This window comes from Achroia grisella, unplaced genomic scaffold, assembly GCF_030625045.1.
Source record: "Achroia grisella isolate CSIRO2021 unplaced genomic scaffold, CSIRO_AGI_Agris_v1 utg6051, whole genome shotgun sequence".
In the NCBI taxonomy this organism is placed as follows: domain Eukaryota; kingdom Metazoa; phylum Arthropoda; class Insecta; order Lepidoptera; family Pyralidae; genus Achroia; species Achroia grisella.
This window is the reverse complement of record NW_026712961.1, coordinates 351084-365849: the sequence shown is the minus strand read 5'-3', so window position 1 is coordinate 365849 and position 14766 is coordinate 351084. Positions and strand designations below refer to the sequence as shown.

At 33.4% G+C, this 14766-nt stretch overlaps 3 protein-coding genes across 4 annotated transcripts; all 3 read left to right on the top strand.

The window, feature by feature from the left end:
• Nucleotides 1–5022: 5022 nt before the first annotated feature.
• Nucleotides 5023–6650, top strand: LOC131848971 (elastin-like). Its single transcript, XM_059198945.1, has 3 exons — nt 5023–5070; nt 5437–5479; nt 5748–6650. Exons 1-3 carry the CDS (start codon nt 5056–5058, stop codon nt 6596–6598), a joined length of 909 nt encoding a protein of 302 aa, XP_059054928.1. The 5' UTR covers nt 5023–5055; the 3' UTR covers nt 6599–6650.
• A 1141-nt stretch (nt 6651–7791) lies between these two features.
• LOC131848973 (uncharacterized) lies at nt 7792–9048 on the top strand. Of its 2 annotated transcripts, none has more exons than XM_059198946.1 (2): nt 7792–7828; nt 8333–9048. In XM_059198946.1, exons 1-2 carry the CDS (start codon nt 7798–7800, stop codon nt 8800–8802), a joined length of 501 nt encoding a protein of 166 aa, XP_059054929.1. In that variant the 5' UTR covers nt 7792–7797; the 3' UTR covers nt 8803–9048. The 2 variants fall into 2 exon arrangements, with proteins under 2 accessions (XP_059054929.1, XP_059054930.1); XM_059198947.1 differs by lacking the exon at nt 7792–7828 and adding an exon at nt 8108–8134.
• Nucleotides 9049–10027: 979 nt separating this feature from the next.
• Nucleotides 10028–11549, top strand: LOC131848974 (holotricin-3-like). The gene is made up of 3 exons (XM_059198948.1): nt 10028–10072; nt 10669–10708; nt 11198–11549. The coding sequence occupies exons 1-3, from the start codon at nt 10061–10063 to the stop codon at nt 11539–11541; spliced, it is 396 nt and encodes a 131-aa protein (XP_059054931.1). The 5' UTR covers nt 10028–10060; the 3' UTR covers nt 11542–11549.
• Nucleotides 11550–14766: the final 3217 nt, after the last annotated feature.

The following is a 14766-nucleotide window of genomic DNA, read 5'->3' as shown; positions in this document are numbered from 1 at the left end:
TTAGTAGATACCTACTATTAAACTTTTATGCAATCATATTCGCAGAGAAATATATATTTCACAAATGTCATTGAACTAAAGCGGACAAAATAACTCACACTATTTCCTTATTTGTTGTTCCTGGCCAATCGATACAGATCTCGTTTTATATTCTGTTATCATAACATACAAAATGTATAAGATTTAATATAGTACTAGATCTGAATCTAAGTCTATTATTAGGAGTGGAATGAATTGTTAGTACTGAGGAATAGTGGCTCCATTGCTACCAATGTACCACGTCACACCGACCTCCATGCGGTCCCCGCTGACACTGCTATAGTTAATTCTTGGTGTATTCGCCGCAATAGCCTAATTGACTTGACATGCTCATCATATTAGTATTCACTGGTACCCCGCCAGCCTCTATAGTTAGAGCACCATTCCATTCTTCATCATTCATCTTTATAAGAAAAGTTTATAATTTTAATAGTTTGTCACATAATCCAGATTAAATGAATTAATTACTTACCACAGTATTTAAATAATACTATAGTTAGGTAGATGACCTACCTAACTATAGTATTATTTAACAAATACGTGATTACAAATATTATCAATAGTAAGCTCTTCATTATTTAGATTTCTTTACCTATTTTTCGCCATTTGCTTTATGCTTCAGTAACTACAAATATTTGATTACATATTGAATTTCCCTGTTAATTTATGTATAGTCTATTTAGGAACAAAGTTTCTCAAAAATTTCAATCCACATAATATTTTATATAACATATTTTGTGATAATCATGTTACCTCAGGTGACCAGTCGCATGTCATTTTATAAAAGTTTATATGTCATTTCCAGGTCCCCCAGCCGGAGAGTGTAGTACTAAATCCACCCAGACTTTCAACGATTCTAGACCGTTTGCTGGGGTTGGCCAGCGCTACAAAGAACGCAATAAAAATCAAATCAGGCGCAGTCGGAGATCTGCTCGCATCCTTGTTACCGACCAGGACACTCGTTAAGCCTCCACCAGCTCTATACTATGGGTAAGTCAAAGTTGTATTTTAAATATTATCTAATCTAAATAAACATTTATTAAATGTTTACACCGACACTTCTACATTATTTTTTTAATGGAGGATTGGCGCCATCAAGTCCCGGTATAAGCAAAACTTGTATTATAGGCACTAGGCAACTGATGTATAAATACTTAGATATGATTTTTTTGGGTGAGTATGGTGAGTCTATTATGTATGTATTTTTGTAAATACATACATAATAGACTCACCATACTCATGAATACAAATGTTTGTACTGTGCGAGGAATTGAACCCGTGGCCATCAGAAGTAAAGCGGTGTCCCAGGTTAAGATATCGCTTGATAACGATGATGACGTCCTCCAGTCAACTAATGCGCAAACTCTAATTGTTTTCAGGATCATACCACCACCGCCACCAAAGATATACCCAGTACCTGTGATCGAGACCTTCAAAAAAAAGTAAATAGTGAATACGAAAATGATTATAAATTAAAAAGAAATATTAATAACAGATTATATAAATTTAAAATAAATACTAAATAAAAATAATATAATTTAAATATTGTATCATTTCATTGGCACTTTGTTTTTGTATTTACATTTTTTTACGTATATACTCCTAATACTGATATTTGAATTCTTAATTGGTACCTATATTAATAAATCAATCAACTTTGTGATTAATTATTAAATAGCGAACATCCGGAAGAATCATGCAGTTTCCGAGATGATGCAACATCCTAAGGAAATATATAAATAATAATAAGAAACGAACCCGTAACGATCGAAAGTAAGGCGATGCGCTAAACCGGTAAACCACCGAGGCCATTATTTTTATAATATTCTTTTTAAGCTTTGAAGAGATAAAGACGACAAATTTTGTACTTTTTTCTGAGAGAGTATTTAATCTAATTTCTGCACTTGCTGCTTTGAAAGCTGTGCTGAGATCAATGGCAAGAAGGCCAAGCCAAACAATTTTTGAACTGTTGGTTAATAATTATAATACAACAATATATGCATAGATTTACATTCTGATTAATATTATTCAATCAGGTCTACGAAATTATTACCCGTAGAAGGTATAAATATGTACTATTTGTAAATGAACTCACAAAATTATTAGTAATAAATTATACAAATAATAATTAATGGATGTACTGTGTTTAATCGATTACTCAACAAATGAATAACAATGACACGCAACGAAGACTGATTCACGTTTTTGTTACCAACATAAAAAAATATTCTAGTCCAGTACGTAATGTTACTGCAGTAAAGACGTTTGATTTGCAGATTTTGGACAAAAAAGCGGTCGAGTAACTAATTGCATAAACTGAGTTGAGTTAAAGTTTAATCATGGTATATGTAGAGCACATAATCAAATATATTTGTTTATATAATGGAATGGCATACAAAATCTCCACATGATGAAATGTGACAACCGTCCCGCCGCCTATACAACACTAACAATATCATGTCATTATGGGACGAACAAAATCAAATTAAATTAAAAAGTATTTCTTCATATGCGACATTTCAGAGTTTCATGTACGTCATAATTTTTCTATCCTTATCCCTACCATCCAATTCGGCTAGTTTCTTTAGTTGAGAAGAACTGACAAAAAACTCAACTGCTACATTTCTTTATGTCATTATATTAATTTTACTGATTTCAATCTTTAGATACTAAAACTACGTAAAAAGAATCGTAATTACACAAAAATAACAAAGAAAACTTTTAAAATAAGAATCTTTTTCTCTCGGCAGTTGTTTAAAAACATATGCAATGTCATTATTTTGTAAGATATATACATAGAGGTACATTATAGAGTAACAATGTTCAACCGACAAAAAATATTAATAGACGTGCGAATAACAATTATTTAGATACATGCAAATTTGATTATTCAAATGGAACATCCTAGTAATCTGTGAAACTTGCAAATTGCTATTACATACGTGTTGAATGGTCATGACCAAAATTTGTGTATATGTACTATGCTAAATACTCACATAAATACATTTTATTCCGAAAGCACAGCTATAACGCACGAGAATTTCCGCAGGCGTTACAGTACCGAACATATTATGACGGCATCGGTGGTTTAATAGTTTAGCACACCGTTTTGCTTCGGATGGTTACAAGTTTGATTTCTCGGACGGGACAAACATTTGTATTCTATGATCGTTTGTATCGTTCTAGGTGTTGTATATGTATACTATGTACGAGAAAAAAATCTAACTAAGTATTTACATTGGAACTAGACTAGATATCATTATATGTACATGTATAAAACTTAATACCTGCGTATAATGTCGAATCTATTGGCAGTTCATTAAAAATTGGTATTTTTTAAATAGACTCAAAATAAACGTAATAAAGCTCCATCTTACCCTGTTCCTACTACATATTAGGATCACTATTATACAGATAGTTTAGTATAAGATTTTATTTAAAGTCATTATTTTCTTTATGACATACGCATTCGTCAAGAAGTCGTCTATGGTTGATCCACAAATATAGTTAGTTCCTCATATATCAAAATGATCGGTGAACTTCATAGATATATTGAAATTTAACAAAACATAGATAACCTTTGCTGTCGGGTGGATAATATTTATTTTATTATCTCTTTGATTTCATTTTTTTATTATTATTTGATCATGAACGTAAATAATAGATGCCTCTAGTTATAGATCCACCTACATTAGATTGTACATAACAACTTCATTTTCGTCTTTATAACTTGTAGATATATAAGTAAATATATTAGCATACATAGGATAAAAACTTTTCTTTGTAGAATGCTTGAATGGTGATAATTTCAAGCAAAAAGTACCGAATGGAATTAAATAAAATTTAGTAAATACACATATACATATGTATATATTTAATGAATTATTATTAGTTTGTAATCTTGTTACGTTATTGTCAAATTTTTATATTAACTTTGTTAGTAGAGGACAGTTTTGAACTCAAATGCTGTCGTCATCGTTGACATCGTTGGACTCACTGTTTGAGTTGTAAGACCATTTTGTCTATAGAGACAAAATGGTCTTACAACTCAATGGTATTATTACTTCTAAATTTTGATATAAGCAGCAATTGTAATAGTTTATTATTTAAGACAATTAAAGATAATGATTATTATTCTTTATATAATAGATATCTAGATGAACACCTAGGTAAGATATTTTATACCCGATTTCAACTAAATATTGTAGCGGGTTAAATATGCAACAATTTATTGGAGAACTCATTACAGATATTTTTATGGTGTAATTTTTATGTCTATCTGAGATTATACAGATAAATCTATGTACAATATTTGTAAACACTCTGAATTACTTAGTGTTTTTGAATATGTGTTGATAAACCACCTAAAAGCTGTAAAGAAAAGGGGATATGAAAGATAAGCAGTAGCTTTTCATTTTAAAGGTAACAACTGTTACTCAAAAACAATACAATCTAGCTTTTAGAATCTTGATTGAACCACAAATTACATATCAGATGCAATAACGTTGTCTTATCGACTATCTATATATGTCTATATACCTAATTAGCTGTTCCTAGTGTGCCTGGATTTTTCGTGGATAAATTCCTACTAACACTTTTAAAAAAACTTTGATTGCATTACCAAATACAATATATTACTGAAAATAAAACATGTTTCTTTTAAACAAATTTTGCTTCACTATTTGCAGTCGTTTTTCTTTCGTCTTTAGGGCATTTTTCGATTGATTTAGCATTTACTTTAAATTGGTACCTAGGCATCCCAGCATAATTATTAATCTAAGTTGGTAATGATTTCATTAGGTACTATTGCAATCCGTGGCCGTCTATTAGTTTTTGCATGAATACCCTAATGATATTCAAATAGGGCGGCGGGGTGCATCTGTTTAGCATTGTAATTACGATGTTAATAATTTTCGGTGCAAGTATATAAGTGCGTGTATTTTTGCAACATGATATAATTGCACTACACGATTATAACTCCACTGGTCGTATCGTAGCACCAAATTAAACTTAACAATGTCTCGTCTTACGGTAAGATGTCCTGTAGATAATATTATGAGTTAGCTCAAAAAATTAATATCATCTTAAATTGTTTTTCTCTAATCTTCTCTTGTAAATGTTTTAATCTTTGATAATGGTCTAAAGCTAATTAAAGTAATGTAAAAATTTTCAATTATTGTCATTTACATGTATTGTCTTTATATTATATGTTGTAAGTTACTCGTGAAAGAATATGTTTTGGACTTATAAAGTAATGAATATAGCCTAAGTAGAGAACATAGATAAAAAATCGGATGTTATGAGAACGCCACTTTAAAAATATGATATTTGTCCTAACATTAGATATCATTTACATACTTCATTGTTTACGTAATTGGTTCTTTCTGAATGTTACAGATTTTCTTCGTCATCGCATTGGCATGTGAAGTATTTGGCGAAGGTAAATAAAAATTTGCATTTAATATTAAGAGTGCGATTGGATACAAATTTGATAAACAAATGGAAACTCTGTTATCAATTTAGATATTGCGCCCTGCTAATATTTGTTCCTGCAATACATTTACATTCATATTCGTAGATGAAGTGTCAAACATAAAGTAGTACCATTAACCTAAATAGTAAAAAATTTTTTGCTCCACTAACAACAATAATGGTTAGTTGCTAAAACATTGACAATCATACGAAATTAATATATTTTTTACGCACAGGTGCAGAGAAAGACTCTCGCCCGGCCCAATCGGGCATCATTGGTGTGGGTGCCGCCCCATTGCTTTCTGGTCTTGGAGGAATTGGTCTGGGTGGAGCAGGTATCGTCGCCGGCCCCGCACTCGCTGGTCCAGCAGTCGTCGCTGGCCCATCACTTGCCGGTCCCGCTATCATCGGTGGCCCTACTATCGGAAGTGGAGCAGCACTCAACAACGCCGCTGCCGTCGGTGCCGCACAACTCAGCGCCATCCAAAACGCTCAAGCAGTCCAAGCTGCACAGATCGCAAACTCCGCTGCTGCCGCCATCCAAGGTGCTCGAGTAACCGAAGCTGCTGCGAGAGCCGGCCAAGTAAACGCTATTAACAACGCCCAAGCCTTAGACGCAGCGCGTATCGCCAACATACAAAGAGCTCAAGCTGCAGCATACGAGAACGCCAGAGCAGCGGAAGCCGCGAGACGCGCTGCCGCCGCTAGTGCTTTAGAACTCGGACGTGCTGCTGAAGCTGAACGTTTAGCCAATGCAGCTCGAGTACAGGCGATCGCTATTGCAAACACTCGTGCCGTTGAAGCATCTCGTATTGCGAATGCTGCCAGAGCTCAAGCTGCAGCTGTTGCCTCCACAGCCGCCCAAGCCCAGGCTGTCGCGGATTCCGTAGCTAGAACCGCTAACGATGGTGCTTTGTTGCTGGGTGGTGGTGGACTGGTAGGCAGTGGTCTCGTCGCTGCCGGCCCCGCAGTTGTCGCCGCTGGACCTGCAGTAGCTGCTGGTGTACCAGTAGCCGTCGGAGGTCTCGGCCTTGGAGGATACGGTCTGAGTGGATTAGGCTTAGGAGCTGGCAAAATCATCCACTAATTTGGCGATGTGTTTGAAGATTACCAGTGATGAATTTCTTACAATAAATAGCAACCAGATTTCTACATCCATTTCATTATACTTCCATAGAAATGGCTAGCGGCAGGCCTCAGTAGTATACTGGTCATGTAAATAGAATCTTATTTACTTTCGATTCATTATGTAATAGTAAACGAATTGCACAAACGGAGTATTTTCTATTTTCTTTATAATTCCTAGAATCCAATAAACAGTTTAGGTTTATACCTACACTGTACCTAATGCTTTCCTAGATAACCGAGCAGATAGTCTACAAAAGTTACGTGAATTTATACATTAGTATCTACCTAATTGTAGAATTAATTAATACTTAGATTGTAGTAATATTGATATCTATAATCATCATTATTATTATTATTATATAGTATAAAACAAAGTCGCTGTTACTGTCATGTATGCTTAAATCTTAAAACTACGCAACGGATTTTGATGCAGTCAGTTTTTTAATAGATAGAGTGATTCAAGAAGAAGGTTTCTATTTATAATACATGTACACCCGTCCGAAGCCGCGGTGGGTAGTCTGAGATAAAAGGGAAAAACGCTGACGAGAAAAATAGATAGAATTTACTATTTATACAGTTTATATTGAACTTAGATATGAAAACCATTAAACTATACCTACCTATTACTGAACACAAGGGTTAGCAATACCTAATCATATTTTTAAAAATATATTAAACGCAATTTATATATAAATTACTTCATAGTAAAGTAATGTGCAAATTAATACAATATAGATTTTCCTGTTTGTTCAAGATATTCAGAGGTGTTTGTCTGAAATTACTAATTATGAAATATTTTAATTATTTATGGCGCCTGACATCATTCATACATTTAACGTTTTTAAATAAACCACTGCGTTATCACTGAAAACATTATATAATAGGCCTCAGTTTCCCATTGTAAAATCATTGGGTTCTACTGGTGGCATAGGAAGTGGACTCGGAGTACAAAATGTCTCTACATGTAAGTGTACATTATTTTATACACAATATTCCACATACAACATATACCCGATTACTTTTTTACCATGTGAAAAAACTACCTACATATTAACACACTTTTTTAAATTTTAAAGTCTCGTTTATGTTTTTTTTATTTATGTTTTCTCACATTCGTAGTAATAAAGGCAATTTTTCTCTTTTAAGGTGTACTGCTGTATGCTAGCGTTGCTGCTTGCAGAATGCTATGGTAAATATCTATTAAATATATTATTTAGCTGACAATCCTATAATTAACAATTTCTCTAAAAATATACCTAATTAATATAGTATTCAATTATACTTTCTTCTAATTCTGAATAACTTTTTAATTCACGTCACTATTGCGATAAAAACACAGTTTGAACTCATACTATACGCTGTAGACTATTTATATATTATATATATATATATATATATATATATATAAACATGTCCCAACTAACCCAATTAGCCTCGATAGAGTATTCATTTCATTAACACCACTAAAGCTACCGGATCAATAGGATGAATTATTGTAACACTTTAAAATAACGGAATAGTAGCTAGTGAATGAAAGTTGGTTTGATACAAATATACCCAGAATAAATTGGGCATATCAAGTGCTGCATTCACTATAACATTGGCGGTTAACTTCATTGCTTTGGCTTGCCTCCTTGGATAGTCCCATTCATTACATCTTCACAATTTATTTTATTATTATTTTTTATTACAGCTCGTCCAGCTACAGTCGAGTCTAATCTAGGAGGCAGTGTTCAATCTGGCTGGAATATGGGCGGCCATGTAGGGTACTACGACGAGGACTCGGCAGATAGTGGTTTTGATGTCGCTGCTGGTGCAAACGGAATGTGGGGCGCTGCAGCAGCCACTGGTTGGGGCCTGCAGGTCGGTCGGAACGGTGAACATGGAGGAAGAGGTCTCGCATTGGCTGCCAAAGCTGGGGCCAGAACTGCAGGTAAAACTGGAGCTGGCATCAATGGACGCCTGGGAAAGAAACACATGGATGCTAGTGGTCAAATAGGTGGTCAAGTTGGCGCAAACGTTGGGGCCAACAAAGGTATATACTTGTCCCCGCCGACTGGAGAAGATGACCCTTGGAGGTCGCTTGGTAATTGGGGTGCACCAATCAGTAATCCCTCATATAGATACACCTATCACAGACCAAGCCAGTATTATGATGCATAATTTTTACAGAGAAGCATTGACGACTTCATTATTTGTGTGATTATCGTAACAGTTCAGTTATAACATAATACAAAATTATTTTTTTAAAGTCTAAATTAAAATACACATTATAAGGTTAAAAATGTATAAGAAAACTACCTCATGAACAGTTTAACCGCATAAGTTTCAGTTCAGTAATTAGTATAAGCTATTTTGTTTGTTGTTTAATTTTGTATAACTACTTTACTTAGGTACCTATACTTAAAACATAACAATTGTATTTTGTTTACTGAAAATAGTACTTTGTAATTAATTTACGAATGCCTAAAATAAAAGTTGTAATAAATAATTTTCATAGCAAATTATTGTATTTTTTATATCTGTACTTTATATCATTGGAGAAAAAATATTCTTACGACGTATAAAAAATAATAAATATCATATTGATACGATGATGTAATAGTGATAAAATGAAATAGTATAATTATATTCCACAAGTAGGTACATTTTCCTAACACACAAATTAGGATTAGCAAACAATTAGTTTTTATTTTTCAGTAGGATATATGTTGTCTTCTGCTAGGAATATAAACACAAAATTAAACACGAAATAAAAGGTACTCCGTTAATTACAAACATATATTTTTCAATATAAGCATTAAAAAGAACAGGATACCCGCATTACTGAAAAGGCGGCCGGAGGATAGAAACAATTTCACAACTTGCCACCACACTCGTGTTATAAGTCATTATTTGTCTACATTGTCATCTTTTTCATGTTATTGAAATGGCAGGCTACTGACGATACGCCTGGTGGTAAGCAGTAACCATTGCCTATATACTTGAACTGGACTACGGACGTCAACTTATTTCGTGGCACTTGTGATACCCTGTCATGCGTTGCTACTCCAGAGAACTAAGATATCATACATCTCATTCTGTATTTCACTACTAAACAGACCCTACATCCGAAACACAGTTTACAAGTAATTTTACGAAGACCTTGACCCTTGCCATTAAACAAATAGCCAAGTACAATGGTGTTGAAATAAATTTGATTCCCGTCTTGTGAAATATGGTTTTGTTATGTACTAATGATGTTTACAAAACACTTCAGTAAACATACACGACACGTTCTAAAATATAATTATAATATGAACTTCCTCCGGGTTATCAGATACTCCCAAATTCAAGATAACGATACATATATAAACACAAGCACAGATTTCTCCGGCATAATTCAATAGGTCAATAAGTTTTCTTCGGATCGACTGCAGAAATGGCATATAAAGTAAGTTTCATGTGTGATAAAGTGAATATTAGATGTAACGGTCTAGGTTTCCCTTTGTTTTGTTGTCATATTATAAATTTCGGTCCTTACGCCTAGTACCACAGGAGAGTGTAAATAAAACTGTGTTTTACTCGAAATCTTCAGTAATCTTTCAATGATTTGTTTGAATGTTAATACCGTAGTGGTCTCATTATATTTTTCTTTATTTTGTAATTTCTACGCAAGTATTCAAATATAACAAAAACAATCGATCTATCATAATGTTACTTATACATTTATTGTGATTTTGCTTGGTAGCACAAAAAAAGGAGCCACTTAAGTTTCTATAAATAATTATTCTATTCAGATATAGTAAAACAGTAACCATTTATATTCGTATATTCTCTATTTCAATTTAAAATACAATTTTTAAGCATGTACATAGAACAATATTATTAGCAAAGGAGGACTTGTTTCTTATATGTAGAATTACGAAACATCGCGGGATTTTACCACGTTTTATTTATTTAGGTAATAATATTAACTTTAGCTAAATTATTTCTATTAACTAGGTAAAATATTCAAGTTATTTAATCTCTATCTACCTAATATTTCAGATTGCGTGCATGTTATTGGCGCTGGCTGTAGCTAGCTACGGTATGTATTTCACTCACTTGATGAATTTTAGGTAAAAATCATAGTTTCTGTTTCTACCATCTCTTATGACTTCACGTCCTTAGTAGTATAGCGGTTAAGCTCGCCGCATTTCTTCTTTAATGGTCGTGGCATCGAATTTTGCTCTATTACGGTAACATAAAGAATAAAATAGAATAGAATTAATCTTTATTCAAATGAACTTAATACAAGCACTTTTGAATAGTCACATTTTTTTTATTCTATTCTCTCTCTACTCAAAACGCAGATCGTTCACAATAAGAAAGAGCAAGAAACGTGTTTTAATGAAATGTAAATCTAACATTAACAAGGATTGGGCATGCGACTATCAACATAGAAACGGCTACGCACTCAATCTTTGTTAATTCATAGAACATTCGCGTTATGAATTTTAAGTTAATTTTTTTCTATCATTTTAAAAAAATGTACTATAAGTAAACAACTTAATAATTATACTGAATACACTTTTAGCCTTACCTCGAGGTAATTACGAAGGTTATGGTGGCCATAGCGGGCATGGGCACGGATATGGTGGTGGTCATGGAGGAATTGCTAATGACCAAGGATTCGGAGGAGCGGATCACGGCGGTTTCGGTACAGGTCAAGGAGGCTATGGACAAGGCGGTTACGAGCAAGGCCAAGGTGGACACGGCGGTTTTGTGCCAGGCCAGGGTAGTCACGGCGGTTTTGGGTCAGGCCAGAGTGGACCCGGAAATTTTGAGTTCGGCCATAACGGAGGCAATGACGGCGACCATGGCTTCGGTGGTTCAGGCGGTCATGGACATCATGGTGGCTACCAACAACATGGATATTAAATATATAAATAAAAATTAAAAACGATATTTTGTTGTTTTAATTTTATAGCATAATTTGACTTTTGATGCTATGAACAAAGTGATATGTATTCATAAAAAAACCGACTCTCTGTCCATCAGTATTCTAACCGCACCACAACTTCGCTAACTTTAGTTTTCAAAAACAAATATTACCTGTTGATAGCTCTGACACACGACCTGTTAACAGGTAGAATTCTGCCAGTACTTACCTATACGGTACGACAATAATAATGATAATAATAATTCCGGACAAGTCAAATATCAACATCTAGTACCAAACTAAGCAGAACTTCTATTACATGCGGTACTTAATCATAAATACAAATACGTGCGTCATATTTATAGTGTCAATAGCACAGGCCCTTCTAGCGTGAACCATTTTATTTTCCTGGCCAGATTATATACCTACACACAAAAACGGATATACTTCGAGTTATAATAAATACCTACATAAATTCTCACAAAAAAATATACCTTTATATACCTACTTATTTTACAACTGACACACGCAACTTCATCTCCGTCACATTTCCCGTTTTATATACAACAAATTATATATAATATCAGCTACCCACCTTACGCTCACACAGTTGAATGCACACACACACACACATGATGTTATATACACCAATGCTCAATTTTTCGATTAAATGTTTATTCTATATACACACAAGTATCATAATAATAAACATTTGTCAAAATCGGATCATACTAATGATATGTAATCAAAAACATTATTACAAAATCTCATTAGTACAAACTTTACCGCTAACAGACTCTTATGATATGTCAAAATCTACCGTCAGTTCGGAGTGCATTCGAGCTAACAAGAAATTCAGCTCTTAATCTTTTCAAATGACCTTGTCAACGACAATACAGATTCATTTTTAAATTCAAATTAGGGAGAATAGTGTGACCACCAACATATGCTATTACAATTTTGTCAAAAGGAAATCAGTGTCCGTAACCAGAACTTTATAATTTATAATATTAGTATCGGTTATAGTAGTTGGAATCAAACTATTGCAACTTGTAAACATAGAAAATGACGACTGTCCCTTGTTTGTTTAGATGACCCACCAGCAGTTATAGCGATAGTGATTAAAATAATTCCAGTAGGTACCTGATATAAAATGATGTTAAGAGTCAAGGTCTTAGATTATTTATCATATACAAAACAAGCTCACAACCGAAGCAAGACAAGTACAGATTAAGTAAATTGTTTTGTTCATTGCTCTTAATTCTTATCATGTCGTTATACGTATGTACCAGTCATTAACCATTGGAGATCGTCGGCTACTGCATTATGCAACACAATTCTCAATTGCTCCAGATTAAAGTCAATCATTTGGCGATTTTGTATGATCTATATAAAAGCAGTTACAAGGTAAGTTATGGGTACGCTTCGCAAGGGCAACTCTGATATAGAATTTATTACAACAAGATTTGATAATATCCAAGGATTTCTTATTGCCGAATATGCACCTTATCAAATATTCTATACTTCAATTTTAGTATTACATATACGATAGTTGTCAAACTGTCTGTGTGTTTGTCTTTTCAAGGATATGAACTGAAAATCGAACGAATTTGAACGGAACTTAGTATGTATAATGACTATACTGAGAAATGTATATCTGTTACTCATAGCACATTTAACATAACTCATAGGAACCACAGTGGTAAAATCCTGGTAAATTCGCCAATAAAATATGTAATAACAGAGAGCCGCCGTGATGCATCAATTAACAAGCTAGTCGATAGCACACTGGTATATTAAGGTCCCCTCTGATCGATCCCCCAATCCAATTCAAACGGGGAACGAAATTACGACGCATTGAGCCGAGGTACGAATCACTAGCGGTGGCCTCAGACTAAAGTCGTATCTGTCAGGCCTTCAGCCGCTCCATAAGTGCTTTCGCAGATTTGGAGTCTATCTGCACTCGGCCTCTATCGCCCCGTGAAACTGTAAAGGCCAACTGCGGCCAACAGCATTAGTATAGTCCGTAAAAAAACTGGTATTTTAAATAAATAACCGCTCAATGGAGATCGCAGCCCCGCCATAACCATCATACATAACATTGACCTAAATTAATTATCTTCCATTGGTGCCCCGTCCATACTATTAGTGCAGATTGGTATACCATACCATTATCAAAAAAAATCATATCTTCGCTGTAGATCTTTCTGGAACAGGAATATATATTGTAATAATAAAACATCATCATTTGAAAAACAATAAGTATTATTTATTCTTGTAATTTTAGTAGATACACAATTTGTCTATTTGTGTTTCCATTTTTAACTGTATAATTAATCTCCAAGTCTTGTCCATTCAATGAAAGGCAACTCAATGCGAAGCAAATTGTTATACAAGGTATGAGAAAATCTACTTTCCTGTATTATAGAAAAATACACGTCCTTAGTGCTTTGACTGTCTATATCTATGACTGCTAATTCTTTTATTTATAAATATTGATGTAGATACTATTTATTACACTGTGTATATTTATCTTTGTAAACTGTGACAATAAATTACATTATAATGTTAACAAATGCAGGGTGCATTTGTTGTGATGTTATATATATATATACCCATTGACTATTTAACGCTATGATTTTTAAAACCTTATTATTTCGACATATATAAATCACACTGCGTTCTAAATCAATATATATTATATCTACTATTTACATTAACTAACAATTATATACACAGATCAATAATTTAATAAAAACAAAATAAAATAAAAGCATTATCTATTTTCAACTAACATTAAAGCATCTCAGAAGGCGAACAAACGAACACTATTATTATGATAAATATAATTTCGAGATAATTTCAACTCTGTGCCATATACGTTTAAAGTTAACACAATAAATAGTTATCGCTCCAATATCTTGTATCTTATATATTTTACGTTACCCTGTAGCAAAGCGATTGTTAGAAATGAAATAAATAATTGCCATAAAATAATATATTGTTATATGACTTAATTTATATTGGTTTTTGATAAGCAACCTGACCTAATCCAACAGATAGCACAATTTCTCACAAATCTATTTGCTAGATAAATACAAATTCAACCACAAAGAGAGAAGAGAGGAAAAAAAATAATAGAACATGTAATTAATCACTGTATACCCTCAAGAATAATAAGAAATATATCCCGATAAATTAAATGAGTTCAGTAAGTAAACAAC